The following is a 19,622-nucleotide window of genomic DNA, read 5'->3' as shown; positions in this document are numbered from 1 at the left end:
ACTGTTCCCAAAGCGAGAGGCTGCTTTCGGGCAATTTTTCAACACACAGGTATACAAAGAGGGCGTCCCACAGATCTATTTTATGACCTTTTAATGATGTCACACAATTATTCAATTTTAATTGTAAATCCTTTATTGATTTACCACAATCAGATTCTATGGGCTTTATGCCGAAGACCGTGTCGAGTTGAGCCTTCACTAAACTACGCTAATTTTCATACCTTTCAGTTAAACTCTTCCAAGCAATATCAAAACCTTCATTAGTAGCAGGTGCATTGGTTACAATATCGTTGACCTCCCCTTGAGTTTTTTGATTAAGATGGAATAATTTCTCAATTGGGGCAAGGTCCTTGTTCGATATGTAAATGGCCGTGAACATATCTCGGAATGTTGGCCACGACAAATAGTCACCCTTAAACACAGCTGTATCGCACGGAGGAAGACGTATATTGTGTGTTCAGGTGGTTGGAGCTTCAGGCTCCTTGGTGCCTTTGGATAACTTGTCAGATAGCTTACCCATTGCAGTCAAGCATCGTACATACGATTGGTATGACAGTTTATGTCTTTTTAATTGAAGAAAGTTCTTTTGCTTGCAGCCCCTGAGTTGAGGAGGTAGCTTCTTCATATGCAGCCCTTAGCTTTTCCCACATAATTTTAAATTCACCCTGCTGAATACTGAGGAAGATTATGGAGTGGTCAGCTGTGGGTTGATCGTTGAAATCCGTTGCGAATTCCAAGATCGCTTCTGCTTTTTGTATGAAGGATTCCATTTTTGTATGTGAATACAATACAGAAATTGAGGCAATTTAATGTATACTTTAAATTTAATTAGCAAAAAAAAAATAGCAACCACCTATATGACCCAGCAACGCAAATTAATTAACACCGTAATAAATGAGACACATTTTTCTAATATGAACTTATATTTGTTTCAGTGTAAATTAAATATGTACGCAGGGTCGCCACCCAAATTTGACCGGAATAAATGAGTTGTTTGTATTTATATGTATTTCAACAAAATAACTAGACTTCGTAGTGACTGTGACAAATATATCGCTATTCTATTGATTTTATGAGCAAAATCAAAGAAAATATGCAAAAGTGACAAATACGGGAAAGTGTAAGATAAAATAAGAAAAAATTCAACAGTTACAAGTACCAGTGAATTTTTTGTGTGTTTTTGTTATTGTTGAAAATTAACAAAACTGAAGTACCCAAATGGAAGTATGATTATGTGAAACAGAAAATAGTGAAGTTTCAATTTAAAAGAAAATTTGCTTGAAAAAAACTCCACTATGTTACCTTAAGCTGTGTCAGCTATACCTTAACGCGGGTTGGGGGATATAGCTGATAGACAAAAGGTCGTATGAACACAATTCACTCTAAACAAAATTATTTGTCACCGTGCAAGTACCAGTGAATTTTTTGTTGGGTACTGAAGCACATAAAATAAAGTGTAGTGTTGTTTTTGTTGAAAATAAACAAAATTGAAGTATCCAAAGGAAAGTGTGGTTATGTGAACCAGAAAATAGTGCAGTATTAAAAGAAAACTTACTTGGAAAAAACTGCCCTATGTTACCTTGAGCTGTGTTAGCTACACCTTACCGAGGGTGGGGGGATATAGCTGATAGACAAAAGGCCGTATGAACACAGTTCACTTTAAAAAAAATATTTGTCACTGTGCGCTAGAATATGTAACCACGTACCTTGTTTTGTTGTTGCGTTGTTTTTGCCGCTTTCTTTGTTGTGGTGGTGGTTTTTGTTGGAATGTTGTTAAAAATTCTCGAAGGTCTTGTTGTTTTGTGCCAAAAATCTCGAAGGTCTTGTGTTGAATATAATAACATAAATAAATAATTAGTTTATTTTGTATGAATTTAGTACAATATTTTAGCTTTGGTATGTGGCGTGACAGCAGCAGCGACTTTCTTCCTCCGTGGTTGAAATAGAACAGCAAACAAGAAAATGATCTCCGTTGTGTCGGACCGGAGCTCGTGCGGGGGTTTTCCAAGGGATATTTGTTATCCGATGGAAAACTCAGTTACCCGTGTTATGCTGCTTATATGTGTGAGTGACAATATGAGGTTGTATGCATGCGTGTTAGCAATACATGACAGTGTATTTATGTAAATACATATGTGCAACTAAATGAATTTTGCATTGGGGTGGCCGCGTAAAATAGATATAAATATTTAGGTTCTCACCTAAACAACAAGGTTTATTCCACCCAACGTTTCGCCAAATTTTTTTGGCATCATCAGAGGCGCAATTTTCTATTTATTTTATTAATAAAAACAAAGAAAAAACACAGTGAACATAATTGAACAATAATAAGGTAAATCTGAATATCAACTGATTTTATATGTGGCGGTAGACAAAATTGCGGATGAAAAATTAATAAAAATTACAAAAATTAAAACATTATTACATAAAAAATCTATACTATCAATCTGTGGTACACTTTATTACACTAAAAACAATAAATAAACTGCGGCAATATTGTCAGTATCTTCCTTTCTGTTGATTATCTTTTTTCTCTTTTGCAGTATTCGTAGGCTCTCTAAAGTATATCGTTTTCTTTCTCTCATTTCTTTATCTAAAACTCGCGTAGCAAAAGCTCGTTTGGTCGTTCCAATATACACTTTGTTGCATTTTTCTTTGTCGTTTCCCTTAAATTGTATTTGATACACTACGTTGCTTTGTTGTTGGAGATCTATAGAGCTTTTTGTTTTTGTAAAACAAATCGCCAAAGTGCAATTTGATTAAAATGCCAATGTTTTGTTAGACGGCTTGATTAGATCTCGCGCGAAGTTTTCTGTGCGCCTAGGAATGTATGTGGCACTGCTTTGTTTGGTTGTTGTTGTCTGAATATGTTGTTTGAAGTCTATTATTTTGATGTACATTTGGTTTTGCTTATTAGGCTTGGTTTCAAGTAGTCGGGGTAATTATTCTTTCCTAATTATTGTTTCATTAATGAGATTCATTCCAGAAAAGGCCTTTTCTGTATGAAAATTTGTAGTGCGTGAATTGTGTCGAGTTAACTTAAAGGTATTTTTCATTAAGCCAATTATGGTGTTGGATGATATGAAGACTCCATCAGCTATCTCGAAATAGGAATATTCGGTGATCCTGATCGATCTAAATGTGATATTTAGGAGCCAAAAATCGGCAAACAAACCAATTTTATAGTATCAGTTGAAAGCTCGTATGTTTAACAGCCAATATATATAAAAAAAAAAGTATTGCAATAGAAAGTGTAATAATTGTATAAACATTAAATCACAAATAAAAAGAAATTGCATGAGTTTTGTTGTTTTTTGCGATCAATTCAATAATTTTTATTTAATATGATTTGTAGGCTAGTCTGATCTAATTTATACTGGTGCAAATAAAACGATTACTTCACCTTACGCCCGACGCAATATGGCGCCTTTTGAGTTTTTTCTTTGAAAAAATCATAACTTTTGAACTAATGAAGATAATTTAAGATTTATACTGCACCTTAAAGCTAATTATTTAAGCTTTAGACAATGTAAAACACATGGTGCAAGAGTAACATGGTGCTTCACAATAATTCGTCAAAGTTGGAAAATTTTAGAAAAATAAAAAAATTTATTTTTTGTTAAAAACTGAAGGATAAACCTTGAAATTTTTTTATGAGGATGTATTTGAACATGAAATCAGATAAACTTATGATTTGTATAAAGGAGTGTGGTTCTACCCACTTATGATTAAAAGTTTTGTCTTGGTAGCAAGGTTATCTTTTAAGATGTTATACTCTTATAAGAGTGAAATGTGTACGCTAGGGGACATTGCTTGAAAATTCATTGTCTAAATTTACTTACATATTTTTGAAAAATTCAAAAACCAATTATTTTATTAATACTTAATTAAGAAAAATTATTAAAAGTTGTTCAATGTTATTGTATTTGAGCCAAAGATGAACAACTAATAAGTTTTTGAGCCCTGCCCACTTATGATAAACAGTTTTATCTTAATAACCGCTTTACCAACTTTATTGATTTCTGTGAAAATTTATTACTCTTCTGATAGTCAAAGCTTTAAAATAAATATACATAAAGGGTGCTTCGAAACACATCTTAAAATTTGATAAATTTTAAAAAGATGTAAAAACGAAAATTATATGATTATAATTACTAAATGAAATAACTGTATTATTTATAATAAATAATAAACTTGTATTTATTGATTTCTTTTTTTTTCAATAAAATAACAAAACTAAGTACTAAATAATTTTTTTGTTGTGATAGAAAAAGGTGGATCATTTATTTAATCTTAACGTAGTCTTCGTCACGTGAAAATATATCTAGCAAGGAAACCATTTCTGAGCTATAGATGTCTGTAAGATCTTTTTGTGATCTTACATGCCTCATGGATGATATGACTGGATAAGAAGAGATGGCCAACATGTTTAAAAGGTCCTCGTTTTGTCTAACTCGTGAGATTTTGCAAGCGGTAGTACATCTATATCTGTTGTAGTCCTTTTTTCGATTCCAGAGCTTTTTCAGACAATTCTCCTTATGGTAAACACTGGTAACCTATTAAATCTTTTCCATGGGCCAAAATTTTATGTACCGTTGGTGTGAGCTTTTTATCAGGATACTTTAGAAGCAGCAGCTCTGTAGTTTTCGATGCATATTATGCAAATTTAGGTTCATTAACTTTTTCATGGCAATTTAAAATATTTAAAATTACTCCCAATCGTTTGACATTATCTCTATCGACTCCAGTAATGCGAGCAGTCGTTTCATCGCGTTCAAAAAATCTTCTTGAGGAGTTTCCATGATTTCTGTTGCCGCATCCATACTTTGGGCAGTCAACTCTCAGGCCAAGCTCTTTATAGAATGCATCTTGAATTATTATTTTTCTAATGTTTTGTTTTTCCTTAGATGTTGCATTATCTTCGAAAACTTCTCCTTGTTGTGGTAGTGTATAAGCCAGTTTCTAAACGAATTCCATGCACCTTATCCTCGCATGCAAAGGAGATATTCCATACTCATAATTTAGTTCGTCAATAATTGAATCATCAAGATTCTCAAAGTGTTTTTGACTCTCAGATTGCACATTTCAATGTAGATGATGTGTTTGTTAGTAAGTTTAAAACTTTTCCATCGACCATTGTTAGAAGAAAATCCTGCTTTATGGTAATAACATTCCCGTCTTCGATTTCAATTATTGTTGGTTCTAATTTTGCGATTTGATTTTTTATATCACTTATTGTAGCTTTTATGAGTTCCGAAAACTCCTTAACACATTTATATAATATCGGGCGGCACAATTTAACTGATGACGGCCGTGGATTTTTCCAATATTCTGAAGCTTCATCTTTTAAACGGAGGAGAACAATAGAAGCCATAAACCATCGTCTACATTTATTCTTTGTTTATATGCGCTTTGTCCTGATGATCCATCACAGCCCCATTTATTTATCAATGTTAGGCTTTTTGGCAGTGACTTCAACTTTTCTTCAGAAAAACTTTTCAAGAGTCGCATAGACGTATGATCCATTAAGTTTTGGACCTCAACTTCAGCTGATACTTCGGTAATTTTGGCTCTTGGAGGAACTGCTTCTTTCTTGGCTTGAGTGATTGGTTTGTATCCAGGGAAAAGATCGGCATTATGTTGCAATAATGACTCACGCAATATATTATATTTATCCTTCGATAACCCGAGATCTCGATCAATAAACATCACCAAAGACTCTTCAGGAGTGTATCTCCTAGGTAGCGGGTTTAGGAGTGTGGGAATGCTGTTTTTGATCCTTCTCAGTCGCAATGGACTTGCTAACGCAACTGCTCCTATGATATGAGACTTGCTGTTTTCTTCGTCCTTTTTATATTTAATAGCCAATGCTTCTTAAATATGAGTCGTGGCGATGGTTCTAGTGTAATCTGACAGCTTCCTTATCCTTGTGTAGGTCGAACATTCTTCTATGGGTTTTGTTGGTCTTGCTGTAGCTCGATTGGTTGATGTGTTAAGCATTTCTTCGTCCAAAAAATTTTATCAGCTAGCCAGCTTTCATGCTTACTTATAAACCTTGAAGTAGAACGACCGACTGCTTGCCATTTTCTTTGTATTGGTATCTAGAGAAGCCAATATTTTCTTTCAAGTCTTCGTTTTCTTTGTTGCATGCTTAAATTGGTAATTTTGTCATAATAGCCTCAACGAACTCCGCTTTTGTCTTTGATGCTTTGAACACCTCAAATAGTTTGGAGCTTTCTAGAGACATATTAAAATTTGCCATCGAGTATATCTTAATAAAAAATATGTGAGCTATATTTATGTTTAAACAGAATACTTTATTCTAAAAAAAATATCAGCTGACTTTTGTTTACAAATACGCCATCTTGCATCATTGATTGTGGCACTGATACTGTCACGCATAAGCTTGTGTTAAACGCATCTATATGAAAAATGCCATTGTGTCACGGCCTTAAAAAATCAATGTTGCAGATAAGTCAAGAGGGCAGGTATTGTCAAATGCGGCTCCATTTTGTAATATTGGCTTCACTTGTCTGGTTTATTGCATCATGGTTCTGGTAAGCCGTGTGCAGTATATGTTTGTGATTTACTTAGTCTGTATTTAGCAATAGTGTATGTTTTAAATTCCCATAAATTTCTACATCATTTCAGACTTATGAGAGAACAAGAATCACTCGAAAATATTAAACAATATTATGTGAATTGTATGAATGAGGAAGACAAATACAATGCTATACAAAATATTTACGCAGGAATAACAATTGGTCAGGCTATAATATTTTGTCATGTATGTACAAATGTGGTAAACAATAGCAAGTTATTTTAATTTTATATGTTTAGACTCGTAAGACTGCGGGATGGCTCGCTGGCAAAATGTCATCGGATGGGCATTCAGTAGCAGTACTATCAGGAGATTTAACAGTTGAACAGCGCTTAGCTGTTCTGGATCGGTTCAGAGCTGGCCTCGAAAAAGTTCTCATAACCACAAACGTTCTTTCTAGAGGTAATGTAGTAAAAACATGTCTATACCGCCTAAACGAGCCCTCTCATATAAACAATTGCATGCACTTAATTTTCTTGGATCTTGGGATTGAGATTAGTCTTTATATTTATGTATCTTTTATTTTTTCACCAACTCAGTGTGCCAAAGTGGATTAGTTTTCTTTGGGAAATTATCTAAAACTTGTATAATCAAAACTATATACAATATGAATACCAGTGAGCTGCAATTATTCATCCTTTAAGGTTATTAGTGGACTAACTAAAAAATTAGTACTAGTGCGTACACAAACAAAGAATATCAAGCACTTATATCCACTAAAACACATTTACATAGTCATGCTTCGTAAAATTAATAACCGCTCATAAGCAACGAAGCAGTTCAGTACTCAATTGTCTTATTGAGCAAGAAAATCAACTGTGTTATACGAAAACACTAATTGGAATAAGTAAGACTACAGTGCAATAAAATGAATATAGTCATATCAGGCTTCTGACGCTAGCAACACCACGATGTACACGAAACTAAACTGAATACAGCGTTAAAGAAAAACCGATAATAAACGAAGTATACAGTGTATTACACACGAAACCAACGTGCTACTGAGTTAAAGCGACTATGATTTCAGTTTATGCTCAACAATGTCATATATGAATAGGACATATGTGTTGCGGGGCACTCGTATGTATTTTCTATTTTATGCGCTAGTCACTCATAGTATTTTTCTGTACTTGACTAAGTACACATTTAGACAAAATTTTTTTGCTCAGGACTAAGTGCAATAATTTTATTAGTACTCAAAGCAGATCTCTGATGTATACTCAAAAATCGCTTTCAGGAGCACCACAAGTATTCAGTGGTAACATCACCCTACAGTTATATAGTTAGCGCGGCGTACGGATCCGATGTAGCCGCTTTCAGCAAGTTCCACTATAACAGCGATCAGAAAGCGTACGAAAATGCACAGGTAAAAGTCAAGAAATAACTTGCAAGCATTTCGGTGCACATGTCTGCCACTTGATCACTAGGTAACTTTTGGTATGTCCGAAGATTTTGAGTTAAGGAATCTACTTCCTACCTCATACTTCTCCCAGACATAGGCGCGTCCTTAAATTCTATCCACCAACATCCATAAATCCAGCTGTTCGTCATTTACGACGATTTCACCAACCCACTGGTTGCTTAGAAACCAATCAACGGATTCATCATTTGCGCCTCAGCGACTCACCAATACTATTCATCTACTCGTCAGCTGCGACTAGTCGGACATGGACTTCATCAACCGCCGGTTACTTGGGAATCGTTCAACCGATTCGTCATCGCCGCCACCAACCGCATGTCCAACCATGTTGTTGTTCTTGTAGTTCTTGTAGCGAAGGTTTTGGGGAGTGTTATCGATGTTGATTGTCCTTTGCCGGATGTAGATCCGGAATGTTCCGGTAACAAACACCATTAAGGACAAGCCCGACCAACTGGGGAACGATTTAATGTGACTACACTGAACCTTCTAGACCATATCTCCCCCAATCCCCTAGTTCCATGGAACTTGGAGTCGCCAGAGCATCAGCTGCTAAAGAAACAGAATTCGCCACGGGAAGGTGAGGTTGACAATTGGGTTGTGGAAGCTATAAATTGCGCTGGCAACCCTTTTGAAGGGTTGCGCTACACAACCCCTTGAAACATTTGGGTTTTTTAATCGCATACCTGCCGCTGGTATATTCTAAGCCCCCTAACCCGCGGAGGTTTTGTCCAACCATCGTCACCCCCTCTACTGGTCAATAGGACGCTATTCCGCTGCAAACCCAGCCATCGTTCAACGATTACAGAGCAAACGCGACTCGGGATTTTTTCCCCGACCAAGGGCTGTCATTTCAGTGTAACCCTATTTAATTTATTGCGGCCCTCCCACAAATTGTAATCCTCGGAGTAGCTCCTTGCAGCTGGACTGCTCCATACCCTCATGATACGGGAAGGTATTGAACGTTACTCCAGCTCCGGGATGTGGTTCTGATGCATATGCCGGAAAAGGATCTATCTCAGGCGGTCACAATCTTGCCAGTGTGTAACGTGCAAAACTTGTGTGACTCCCTGCTGTTGCGTCCAAGAACGTCCCGCGGTCGACGCTCAAGCGTATCTCCGCCCCTGCTGTTGCTGTCTCAAATGGCGTTTAAGTTAAACGGTTTTATTGAAAACAGTACTTACAACATGTAGGTCCTAGGACTAGTCATCACACTCCACATCAATCTAGGGCGTTGATCAGACAATTAAATAAAAGCGTTGGACGCTCCCCGTAGAAGAGGAGCTGATTATTATCATGACTAAAATAATGTATGACGAACCAAATAGATCGCTTGCTGAAACAGCTGGTGGGCACAAGGGGTTAAACTGATGACCTGCACCAATAACGTGACTTTAGAATGGCTGCAGAGAGTTGTTCCCAACCTTAAATGACAAGAAGGTGCAAGGTTACGGGTGGTGGTTAGAACACTGATCCCCACGATACCAAAGGCCAAGGTTTGGGTACCCCAAGTGGTGAAGGCGAAGGGCACGCTTAGCATGCTGCAGCGGCAGAACCCGAATATACCAACATGGGAATGGGTAGTACTTTATGTGTCCCGACCCGTGGACGGCGGCCCGTACTACATCCTCCAAATTAATTAGGAATCGCAGGATCGGTTTATTTTACAGCTTGTAAAAATGCTCTGGGGCGCAGAAAATACTTTTATGCGCCTTGAAAAGAGGAGTCCTCGGGACAATAACACCAATACGCTAAAAGCAGGGGAGGTGGAAAAGGCCCTCGAATTGTCGCAATACGACGGTGGTAAAGGTACAGAGGCGGAGGGGCACAAACAAATCAATGGTGCTGAGAACCTTAAGAAAAACCACAATATCATTAAAGCAGGAGCGGTAGAAAAGAACCTCGAGGACCTGGAAGGAGCAGAAAAAGACAAGGGTATAGGCGTAGAGGCGGTGGTGTTGGAAGCGGTGAAACAGCTCAATAATGCTGCGAGTCTAACAAACACGCTTCGAGCAGGGGAGGGAGAAACGGACCTCCGGACTCTGCAAACAGCGGAGAATCCGTTGCGGGAGAGCAGTGACGAAGAATTTGCAGAGAGTCTAACAGCGCTCCAACATAGTAAAGTGGCATCGAGCGAGCTCCTCTTCACTCTTGAGGAGGGTTCGTTTGATGTGGCGCTGATTTTTGTCATGCAATAGAGCTTTTTTGTTCTACTGTGAAATTTTGGTGGATGGAGTTAGCAGCTTTTACAGCATCGTCGACGATATATTGGTATTGATGAAATGATCGAAATCCGATTATATCCACGCCCCTTTTCAAAAATGGAAAAAGAGCAATGTTTTACCATAGGGGCGGGTTGCAGAGAAGCAAGCTTGCAGCATAGCGTGCTAGAAAAGTGCTAGAGGAAGGGGCGAGTAACTTTAAGTCGAAGGGTAAGCAATATCAGTGTTCATATATTTATCACTTCTCTACAATGTTTATGTGTTTGTAAATAAGAGAGTAAAGCTTTTTCGGTAATACAGTTGCCCGATGTATCGCGATTACTAAACAAGTGTAACTAATTTATGATTATTTAAAAAAAAAAAGTAACAACTATAGTAAAGTAACCTACTTATAGTAACAACTATAGCAACTAATGTAGTATTTGAGGAATAGAAAAAAAATCATTTTTAGTCGAAGAGAAATAAGTATAAAAAAATTTAAGTCTACTCGGGTTTTTTAACTCCTTTATTCATATCAATTGTTAGACTTAAAAATTTCTAAAAAAAAAGAGGCGCTTTCAAAATATTTAAATATTTTCCAATTGCTTATTATAAATGTATTAGGTAAATAAAAACTGTTGAAGTGAAATTAGATGTATTTTTAACATACTTTGTCACACTGTGCACATTTACATCTCAAGGAATGCCAATTTTTACAAAAATTATTCCCTAAATTTTTGTAGGAAGAATTTCTCCAAAATCCATGAAAAATTTGTTTCAAGACTTTTAAAACCCCATAAGCTAACAACAAGGTGTACCAAACTCACGTAAGCAATATAAACTCGCTAGTAGGTTCTTTGCAGCCCTTTCAGGCACCCTGTATAATGGGGGACTTCAATCTATGTTCTATTGAATGGGTTCTTGACGGCGAAGACTGTATTTTAACCCCATTTAACATAAGAAAAGATATAGAATCTCTATTGTGTGATACTTTGTATTCACTCAATTTATCGCAAATTAATAACGTTAAAAATGATTTTAACAGAACATTGGATTTAGTTTTCATAGGAAATGACTTAGCGTTTGAGATCCTCAGATGCGACTCGCCTTTAAAATGTGAATCAGTTCATCATTAAGCCATCGAGGCAAATTTCTCTTTCTATACATTTAGCAATGTTCCCACAGAACCGGAGCGTCCGTACAACTTTGCCAAAGCTAATTACGCAGGCATGAATGATCTCTTCAGTTCAGTTGACTGGCAGTGTGTCTTCAGGAACTTAGATCTAACAGATATGTATGGTATATTTAAGACTGTTATCGCTGAATGCTTATACCATTTCGTTCCTGTATATAAAAATAAAAGAATGTTTAGTTTGCCCTGGTACAACGATATACTGTTAAAGCTGAAATACCGAAAGAATAAAGCTCATAAAAAGTTTAAGCGAACTGGCTCCCAAGGAGACAGACTAGAATTTCTTCAGCTGAGAAAAGAATTTGGGAACTTAACTCACTTCTTGCACAAAAAATACATAAACTCGATGGAGTCCAGTATCAAAGGCAGTCCGAAGTCTTTCTGGGTATACTACAATTCAAAAAGGAAGATGAATAGAATCCCCAAATCTATGGAATACAAAGGGCCCGTGTCAACTTGTATTTCAGACTCTACAAATTTATTTGCGAAGTTCTTTGGCCATGTTTATGAGAGCTTCAAAAATATCGAACGCAGCTCTGAGTCGTTTCGACTACAGCAAAAAGTAAATATAGGGAAAATCTCAGTTACGGAAGCAGAAGTTCTTGAAGCGTTGGGTTGGATGTATCAAAAGGGGTAGGATACCTCACAAAAGCTTTCGACAGTTTAGACCACGGGCTACTTATCCGGAAACTTGGTCCCTGGGAATCCACTCTAACGCCCTGTCTTGGCTGGAATCCTATCTCAAGGACAGAAAAATGTTTGTAAAGGTCGGAAACAGCCTGTAGCAGGTAATTCCAGCGACCTCTGGTGTGCCCCAAGGCAGCCATTTAGGCCCATTACTTCTCACGATATTCATTAATGATGTTGTAGACGTCTCAAAATATGGCAAATATTTGCTTTACGCTGACGACCTCAACCTCTATCACCCTGTTAGACGCCTTGAAGATTGCTTAAATCTGCAAAGTCACATTAATTCGCTCACAGTGTGGTGTAACTCTAATGGATTGCTCCTGAATTTTGAAAAAACTCTCAAAAGCATTTTTTCTAGCCTTGTACGATCCCTTATCGAATATGCAGGCTTTATTTGGGATCCGGGATCTATCGTACATTCCGACTGAATAGAGAGAGTTCAGAAAAACTTCACCAGGTACGCACTTCGTTGTTGTTGTTGTAGCAGTGCTACGTCCCGCCTAATAGTTGCGACCGATGACAAATTGTCATCAATATCCTCTAACGGGAGTTCAAGGAAACTTGCTGTTTCAACAGGGGTGGACCATAATGAAAGGGGTGTTAGAGGCGTTGGTTCCACATTACAATGAAAGAGATGGTATAATGTGGGACACATTGCAAGCGGGGCATACATTTTGTATGTCGGGGTTGATTCTGGATGGTAAGAGTTTAACCTGTTACAGTATCCAGAACGAAGTTGAGCTAGAGTGACTCGGGTTTCCCTAGGGAGTATGCGTTCCTCTTCCGTAAGTCTTGGGTACTGTTCTTTGAGTACTGGATTCACCGGGCAATTTCTGGCATAAAGGTCCGACGCCTGTTTGTGGAGTTCACCAAGGACCTGCTTGTGTTTTTTTGCTTCATACGGCTGAGTTCTCAGGTGCCGTATTTCCTAAATCCCTAGGCGGTGTTGGCTCATCAATCAGATGGCTGTTGGGATGCTCAGGTTTCTGGGTGTTCAACAGGAGCTGTTTGGTTAGCATCTCATTTCTCTCCCTGATGGGGAGTATTCTCGCCTCATTATGTAGATGGTGTTCTGGGGACAGCGTAGTGCCATCGAGGTGGATGTTCAAAATGGTCGACATTTGGGACGTCCATGTTGAAAAAAAAGTTCGCGGAGGATTTAGTCGGTGATAATGCCAGGTTTCGCGAGGCGAAAAAACTGGAGAGATCAGGGAGGTAGCCGTTTATTCTGTTGAAAATCTCATCGATCTGTGGGCCTGGGCCTGTGGCCATTATTGTGGAGTCATCGTCGTAGGAAACGAAAGTAACACCACCCTGTGGCACCCTTTGTTTAATTCTTCTTGGTTTTGATGTTTCATTTCTAAATTGCACCGATGCCTGCCGACCACCCAGATAACTTGCGGTCCACCTTTTAAGACATGGGGGAAGGGTAGACCCTTCCAGGTCTTGCAGTGGGGAGGGATGGTTGCATCGGACAGGTTGTTCTGGGCTAGATGCCAAAACCAGACGTCCACGTAACTTCTATAAATCTTTTGTTGCTCCTTGCTGTTGACGCCCTAGGACGTCCCGTAGTAGAGAGCGGAAATGGAGGCGGCCTCGCGTTTATCATACACCACTCTGAGCAATATCATATATTTGATCCCGACATCGACCGCAGGGACAGTGTCTTAGAACGTCAAGGCTTATCTGTCCGGTCAGGCGATGCAAACCTAGAAATCATCAACATCTACATACCTCCTGCCACTTGTTGCCCCAGTGGACACCGCCCTAATATTAGCGCCTTACTCACTGGCAACAATCGCATTATCTTAGGCGATTTCAATGCCCATCACGATCTATGGCATTCAAAATTGCGGGCGGACAGTAGGGGTGAGATGTTGGCGGATCAAATAGAAGAAACGACGTTCTGCACAATAAATGGAGACGCCCCCACACGTATGGTAGGAAGCTGTCACAGTTCGCCGAATATTTCAATCATGGGGCAGAACTTGTAAACTGCATCAACTGGCAGCCGATGGTAACATTGGCATCCGAACACCTGCCTATACTTATTTCGCTCGAGCGTACCGCCGACTTCATCGTCACATAAAAACGCACTCTCGTTAACTTTAAAAAAGGAAGGTGGGACGAATATAAATCCTTTACAGACAACCGCTTTGCTGCCCTCCCTATCCCGACTGATGCCCGCCAAGGGGAGCGTGCTTTCTGCAAGGTCATTGAATCCGCCTCGGCTCGTTTCATTCCCGCCGGTAGAATTCCCGAAATTCGGCCCCACTTCCCCGCGGAGGCCGCAAGTTTAGCGAGTGAACGTGACCTTATAAGTCAGCTCTATCGAGGCGACCCCCAAATAAGGCATATAAACCAACGCATCAGATTGCTTGTGGATGAACACAAGGGGGCGAAATGGAAGGAGCACCTAAGCGGTTGTAACCCCTCTGCCGGTGTAGGTAAACTTTGGTCCACCGTAAAGTCCCTATCAAATCCGTCTAGGCACAATGACAAAGTTTCCGTCGCCTTTGGCGATAAAGTTCTGTCGGATGCGAAAAAATGCGCGAGCGCTTTCTGTCGACAATATATAATGCATTCTACGGTCGACAAAGATAGACGGAGGGCCAACAGACACGCACATAAACATATATTCAGCGCGTCTCCAATTACCATCACCGCCAAAGGGGTTGAGGATGCCATCGGTCATGCCAACCATCCAAAGCAGTGGGCCCAGACGGTTTAGCCATGCCGATGCTTAAAAGCCTAGGGAAAGAGGGTTTCAAATATTTAGCACATATCTTCAACCTGTCTCTTTCCACCTTTGTCATACCCGAAAAATGGAAAATGGCCAAGGTGGTCCCGCTACTAAAGCCTGGGAAACCAGCTAACATAGGAGAGTGATATCGCCCGATATCTCTCTTATCGCCAGTAGTCAAGACGCTTGAAGCCATTTTGCTCCCCTACTTCAAAGCAAATTTGCAGCTAGCCTGTCATCAGCATGGCTTCAGAAAACTCCATAGCATCACCACCGCGCTAAATGCCATCAGCACCCAGATAACTTGCGGTTTAAATCAAAACCCCCACCATAGAACAGTAGGTACTCGTTGCGCTAGAGCTATCAAAAGCTTTTGATACGGTCAACCATTTCACGTTACTGCAAGACCTGGAAGGGTCTACCCTTCCCCCATGTCTTAAAAGGTGGGCAATTTAGAATTGAAACATCAAAACCAAGAAGAACTAAACAAGGGGTGCCACAGGGTGGTGTTTAATTTCTACATATCTTCGCCGCCACATTTAGCTACTATCGTTTCCTACGCCGATGACTGCACAATAATGGCCACAGGCCCAGGCCCACAGATCGCTGAGCTTTTCAACAGGATAAACGGCTACCTCCCTGATCTCTTCGGCTTTTACGCTTCGCGAAACCTGGCACTACACCGACTAAATCCTACGCGACCTTATTTACAACATGGACGTCCCAAATGTCGACCATTTTGAACATCCACGTCGATGGCACTACGCTACCGACTGTCCTACACCCCAAAATCTTGGGTGTGACGTTTGATCAGGATCTGCATTTTGGTGAGCACGCAGCCGCAATTGTACCGAAAATCCAGAGCCGTAATAAAATCTTCAAATCCCTTGCTGGCAGTACTTAGGGAAAAGACAAAGAAACGCTCATTACCACATACAAAGCAATTGGCCAGCCGATGCATGTTGCGCGTCCCCTATATGGTCGCCAAGCCTAAAAATTACCCACTGGAAGAAGCTATAGGCCTGCCAAAATACTGCTCTCAGAACCGCCACGGGCTGTCTTCTTATGTCCCCAGAACACCATCTACATAATGAGGTGAGAATACTCCCCATCAGGGAGAGAAATCAGATGCTAACCAAACAGTTCCTGTTGAATACCCAGAAACCTGGGTATCCCAACAGACATCTATTTGATGAGCCAACACCGCCTAGGGACTTAAGCCGTCGTCTCCGTAACCATTTTGAGGAAATACGGCACGTAAGAACTCAGCCGTATGAAGCAAAAAAACATAAGCAGGTCCTTGGTGAACTCCACAAACAGGCGTCGGACCTTTATGCCGGTAATTGCACGGTGAATCCAGTACTCAAAGAACAGTACCCAAAACTTGCGGAAGAGGAACACATACTCCCCAGGGAAACGCGAGTTACCCTAGCTCAACTTCGTTCTGGATACTGTAACAGGTTAAACTCTTACCTATCCAGAATCAACCCCGACATACAAAATGTATGCCCCGCTTGCAATGTGTGTAATTGTAATGTGGAACCAACGCCTCTAACACCCCTTTCATTATGGTCCCCCCTGTTGAAACAGCAAGTTTCCTTGGAGTCCCGTTACAGGATATTGATGACAATTTGTGATCGGTCGCAACTATTAGATGGGGCGAAGCACTGCTACAACAACAACAATACGAATCATGGCCAATCGTTCCCTGTCCAATTTATGTTTTTATAATACCATTTAACGTGCGGGGTCGCTTTTTTGCGGTGGAAAGTGGGTTTTTTTTTAGCTATGGGCCATCAAATTCGTTTTTCTGAATAGACACAGTGCCGTTGCTATTGTAGTGTCGTGGTTATATTATCCTTCAATTCCGTGGAAGTTTCTGGAGCAGTTTTAAATGTATTCAGAAGAGCCATGATGAGGATATTCCTATCAACGCCTGCATTATTTATTTATTTATTTAAGTCTACAGTACCAAATAACTTACAGACTAGAACAATATATTTTGATAAATCCCAAACAGGGAAGTAAATATTATATAGAATAATACAAAAACACAAGTTTTTTTACTAACAAATTGCATTAAGTGTTTTTACAAAGTGTGGTTTTGAGGAAGAAAAGTCAACATGATTTGTGATTGAAAATAAAGCATGAAAATACTCGCATATTTTGTTTTAAAATTTTCTAAATAAAAGGGGAACATTGTACGCAGATTTCTTCGCGGAACATTAAAACTGATACGCTCAAGTAAAACTGGACAATCAATTACGCCATTAATGACGTTAAACACGAACCCAAGTGAAAGAACTTTCCGTCGCTTTTCCAAAGAATCCAAATTTATTAGCATACGTCGAACATCATACAAGGGAGCTGGATCCTCGAACCGAAGGGAACGTAATGCGTGTTTCAGAAAAACTTTTTGCACCTGCTCGATCCTATTGATCGAAAACTGATCAAATGGTCGCCAAATAAAGACAGCATACTCCAAGTGGACAAGCGACGTAAAGAGTTGTTTATGGGTGTAAGGGGTGGCAAATTCAGACAAGTTGCGACGAATGAAACCCAAAAGAGAATATGATTTCGAAATTATACCATTTAAATGACTGTTGAAATTAAGTTTTGCATCAAATACAACTCCTAAATCCTTAAATTCTGTAACGGATTACAGTACACCAGTACCAATAGTATACGATGCACTCAGATTGGACTGACGCTTGGAAAAAGATAAATGGAAACATTTTTTAATATTTAAAGAGAGTCGCGATTTCACACACCATCTATAAAGATTGTCGAGAACCTTCTGTAGGTTCAAAGCGTCGACTAAGTTTCTAACATTACAAAAAATTTTTAAATCGTCGGCCGTTAACCTTTCGTGGTCGTCCATTTCGAAAATGAGAGGATAAAGTCACCTATTTAATATATATCGTCCATAATCTTTTTAATAATAATTTATTGTAATGTACTCCGCCTACTATTTCCATATTTTGCGTGATTTGTCCTTCGTAAACAATTATATTAATTTTCTTCTTCAAGGATAAAACTATTACTTTTATGAAATATTTTTGATTTTACGCAAACTGCTAGGAACTTTCTAGCTTTCTCGCCTTAAGGTACCACCTAATGAGTTAAGGAATTGTCGACGTTAATCACAATAACTAAGAAGTTTCGTTACATAGCTGTAATGACCGTAGAAACGATATAACAGGTAACACTTTGTCATCGGCTTTTTTATGACCGTAAGTGTATGAAAAAATTGCCGCTAGGTGGCGCAAGGATGGAGATATTCAAAAAAATCGTTTTTGTGGTCCGATTTGGTCCATATTTGGAACACATAATACATACACGAATAGAAAGCGACCTATGATGTCCGATTTAGCACATATTTGGAACAAATATTACATATAGTCCGGTAGAAGTGACATCAAAATATTTTGGAGTTCGTGGAGGGACAAGCATACGTGGCGCAGAGTTGAGTAAAGTCTTTGGAAGGATTATGTATTGAGAACTTAGGTTGTAACAAATTGTCAGGCAAGAGTCCGTGTAATAATGAGTCACTAAATGTACTAAATAGAATGAGAAATAATAGGCAGTTAAATAAAAACTAAAAACTTGAAATTAAAATAATTAAAAAAAATTATTGAAGTTAAACGGTATTGAAAAAATACTTACATGAATTAATAATAATACTAAAAGCTAGAAAATAATTAGGTGGGTCCGAGGTACTAGTCATCACACTCCTCATCAATATCGGGCTTTGATCAGACTAAATAAAAGCGTTGGACGCGTCAAATTTCTGTTGATAGTCATATATAAGACCAAATGAACCTTAATAAGGTTATGTTGTTGTTGTTGTTGTTGTAGCGATTAGGTTACTCCCCGAAGGCTTTGGGGAGTGTTATCGATGTGATGGTCCTTTGTCGGATACAGATCCGATACGCTCCGGTAACACAGCACCATTAAGGTGCTGGCCCGACCATCTCGGGAACGATTTATATGGCCACATTGAACCTTCAGGCCATCCCTCCCTCCCCACCCCCAAGTTCTATGAGGAGCTTGGGGTCGCCAGAGCCTCGTCTGTTAGTGAAACGGGATTCGCCGCTCGAAGGTGAGGTTGACAATTGGGTTGGAGAAGCTATATATTGCGCTACACAACCCCTTGAATCCCTTAATAAGGTTATGCTATAGTTATGTGTGATGACTAGTACCTAGAATATACTCTTCATTATAACTTTGTATAAGAATCGAAAGATTATTTATTATACTATCGTAAAATTAGCTTTGAAGTGATATGTCAAATATTTTTACCATTCTTCTTAACGTATAAATATTGTCTTATCAGCAGGCACTAAACAACCAATTATTTATGTAAAAAAGTGCACTAAAGTCATCATTTACCAAGCAGATGTTTTGATTGAAAAAATCTTTAAGTTGTTGCAAAGTATTTTATTTGTTTCCTATTTCTGTGTCACCATAGCTAAACATATTTTCCGGATATAAAACAAAGGTAACTTTTTACAAGACGGTGCACCCTTTAATTTTTATGGAAAATGGTCGAGAGGTGTATCAAAAGACGCGTTTGGACCTCCATATTATGAATGCGAAAGCGAAAATTAAAAATTTTATTTGTCAAAGTTATTCCGGCCCAGCATAGGCTACGCGGACCACAGTATTTCTGGGTAGAACACCTTTCTGCATTAGTGTGTGTGTCTGCAAAACAAAATCATGCAACTACATAAAAATCTACCACTTTTTTTAGAGATATCTCGAGATATTTTTTAATT

The 19,622-nt window shown here is 38.9% G+C and overlaps 1 protein-coding gene across 3 annotated transcripts in view; it reads left to right on the top strand.

The window, feature by feature from the left end:
• Dbp80 (putative ATP-dependent RNA helicase Dbp80) overlaps positions 1 to 19,622 on the top strand; it is a 493,971-nt gene that overhangs the window by 368,221 nt on the left and 106,128 nt on the right. For all 3 annotated transcript variants that reach the window (XM_067782226.1, XM_067782225.1, XM_067782227.1), the window contains 2 exons: positions 6,652 to 6,787; positions 6,841 to 7,003. In XM_067782226.1, the coding sequence (XP_067638327.1) occupies positions 6,652 to 6,787; positions 6,841 to 7,003 (299 nt within the window). The remainder of the gene's footprint in view (positions 1 to 6,651; positions 6,788 to 6,840; positions 7,004 to 19,622) is intronic.

Source organism: Eurosta solidaginis, chromosome 4 (genome assembly GCF_040869045.1).
Source record: "Eurosta solidaginis isolate ZX-2024a chromosome 4, ASM4086904v1, whole genome shotgun sequence".
Taxonomy (NCBI): Eukaryota; Metazoa; Arthropoda; class Insecta; order Diptera; family Tephritidae; genus Eurosta; species Eurosta solidaginis.
The sequence above is the reverse complement of the archived record's forward strand: the minus strand, read 5'-3'. Positions and strand labels throughout refer to the sequence as shown.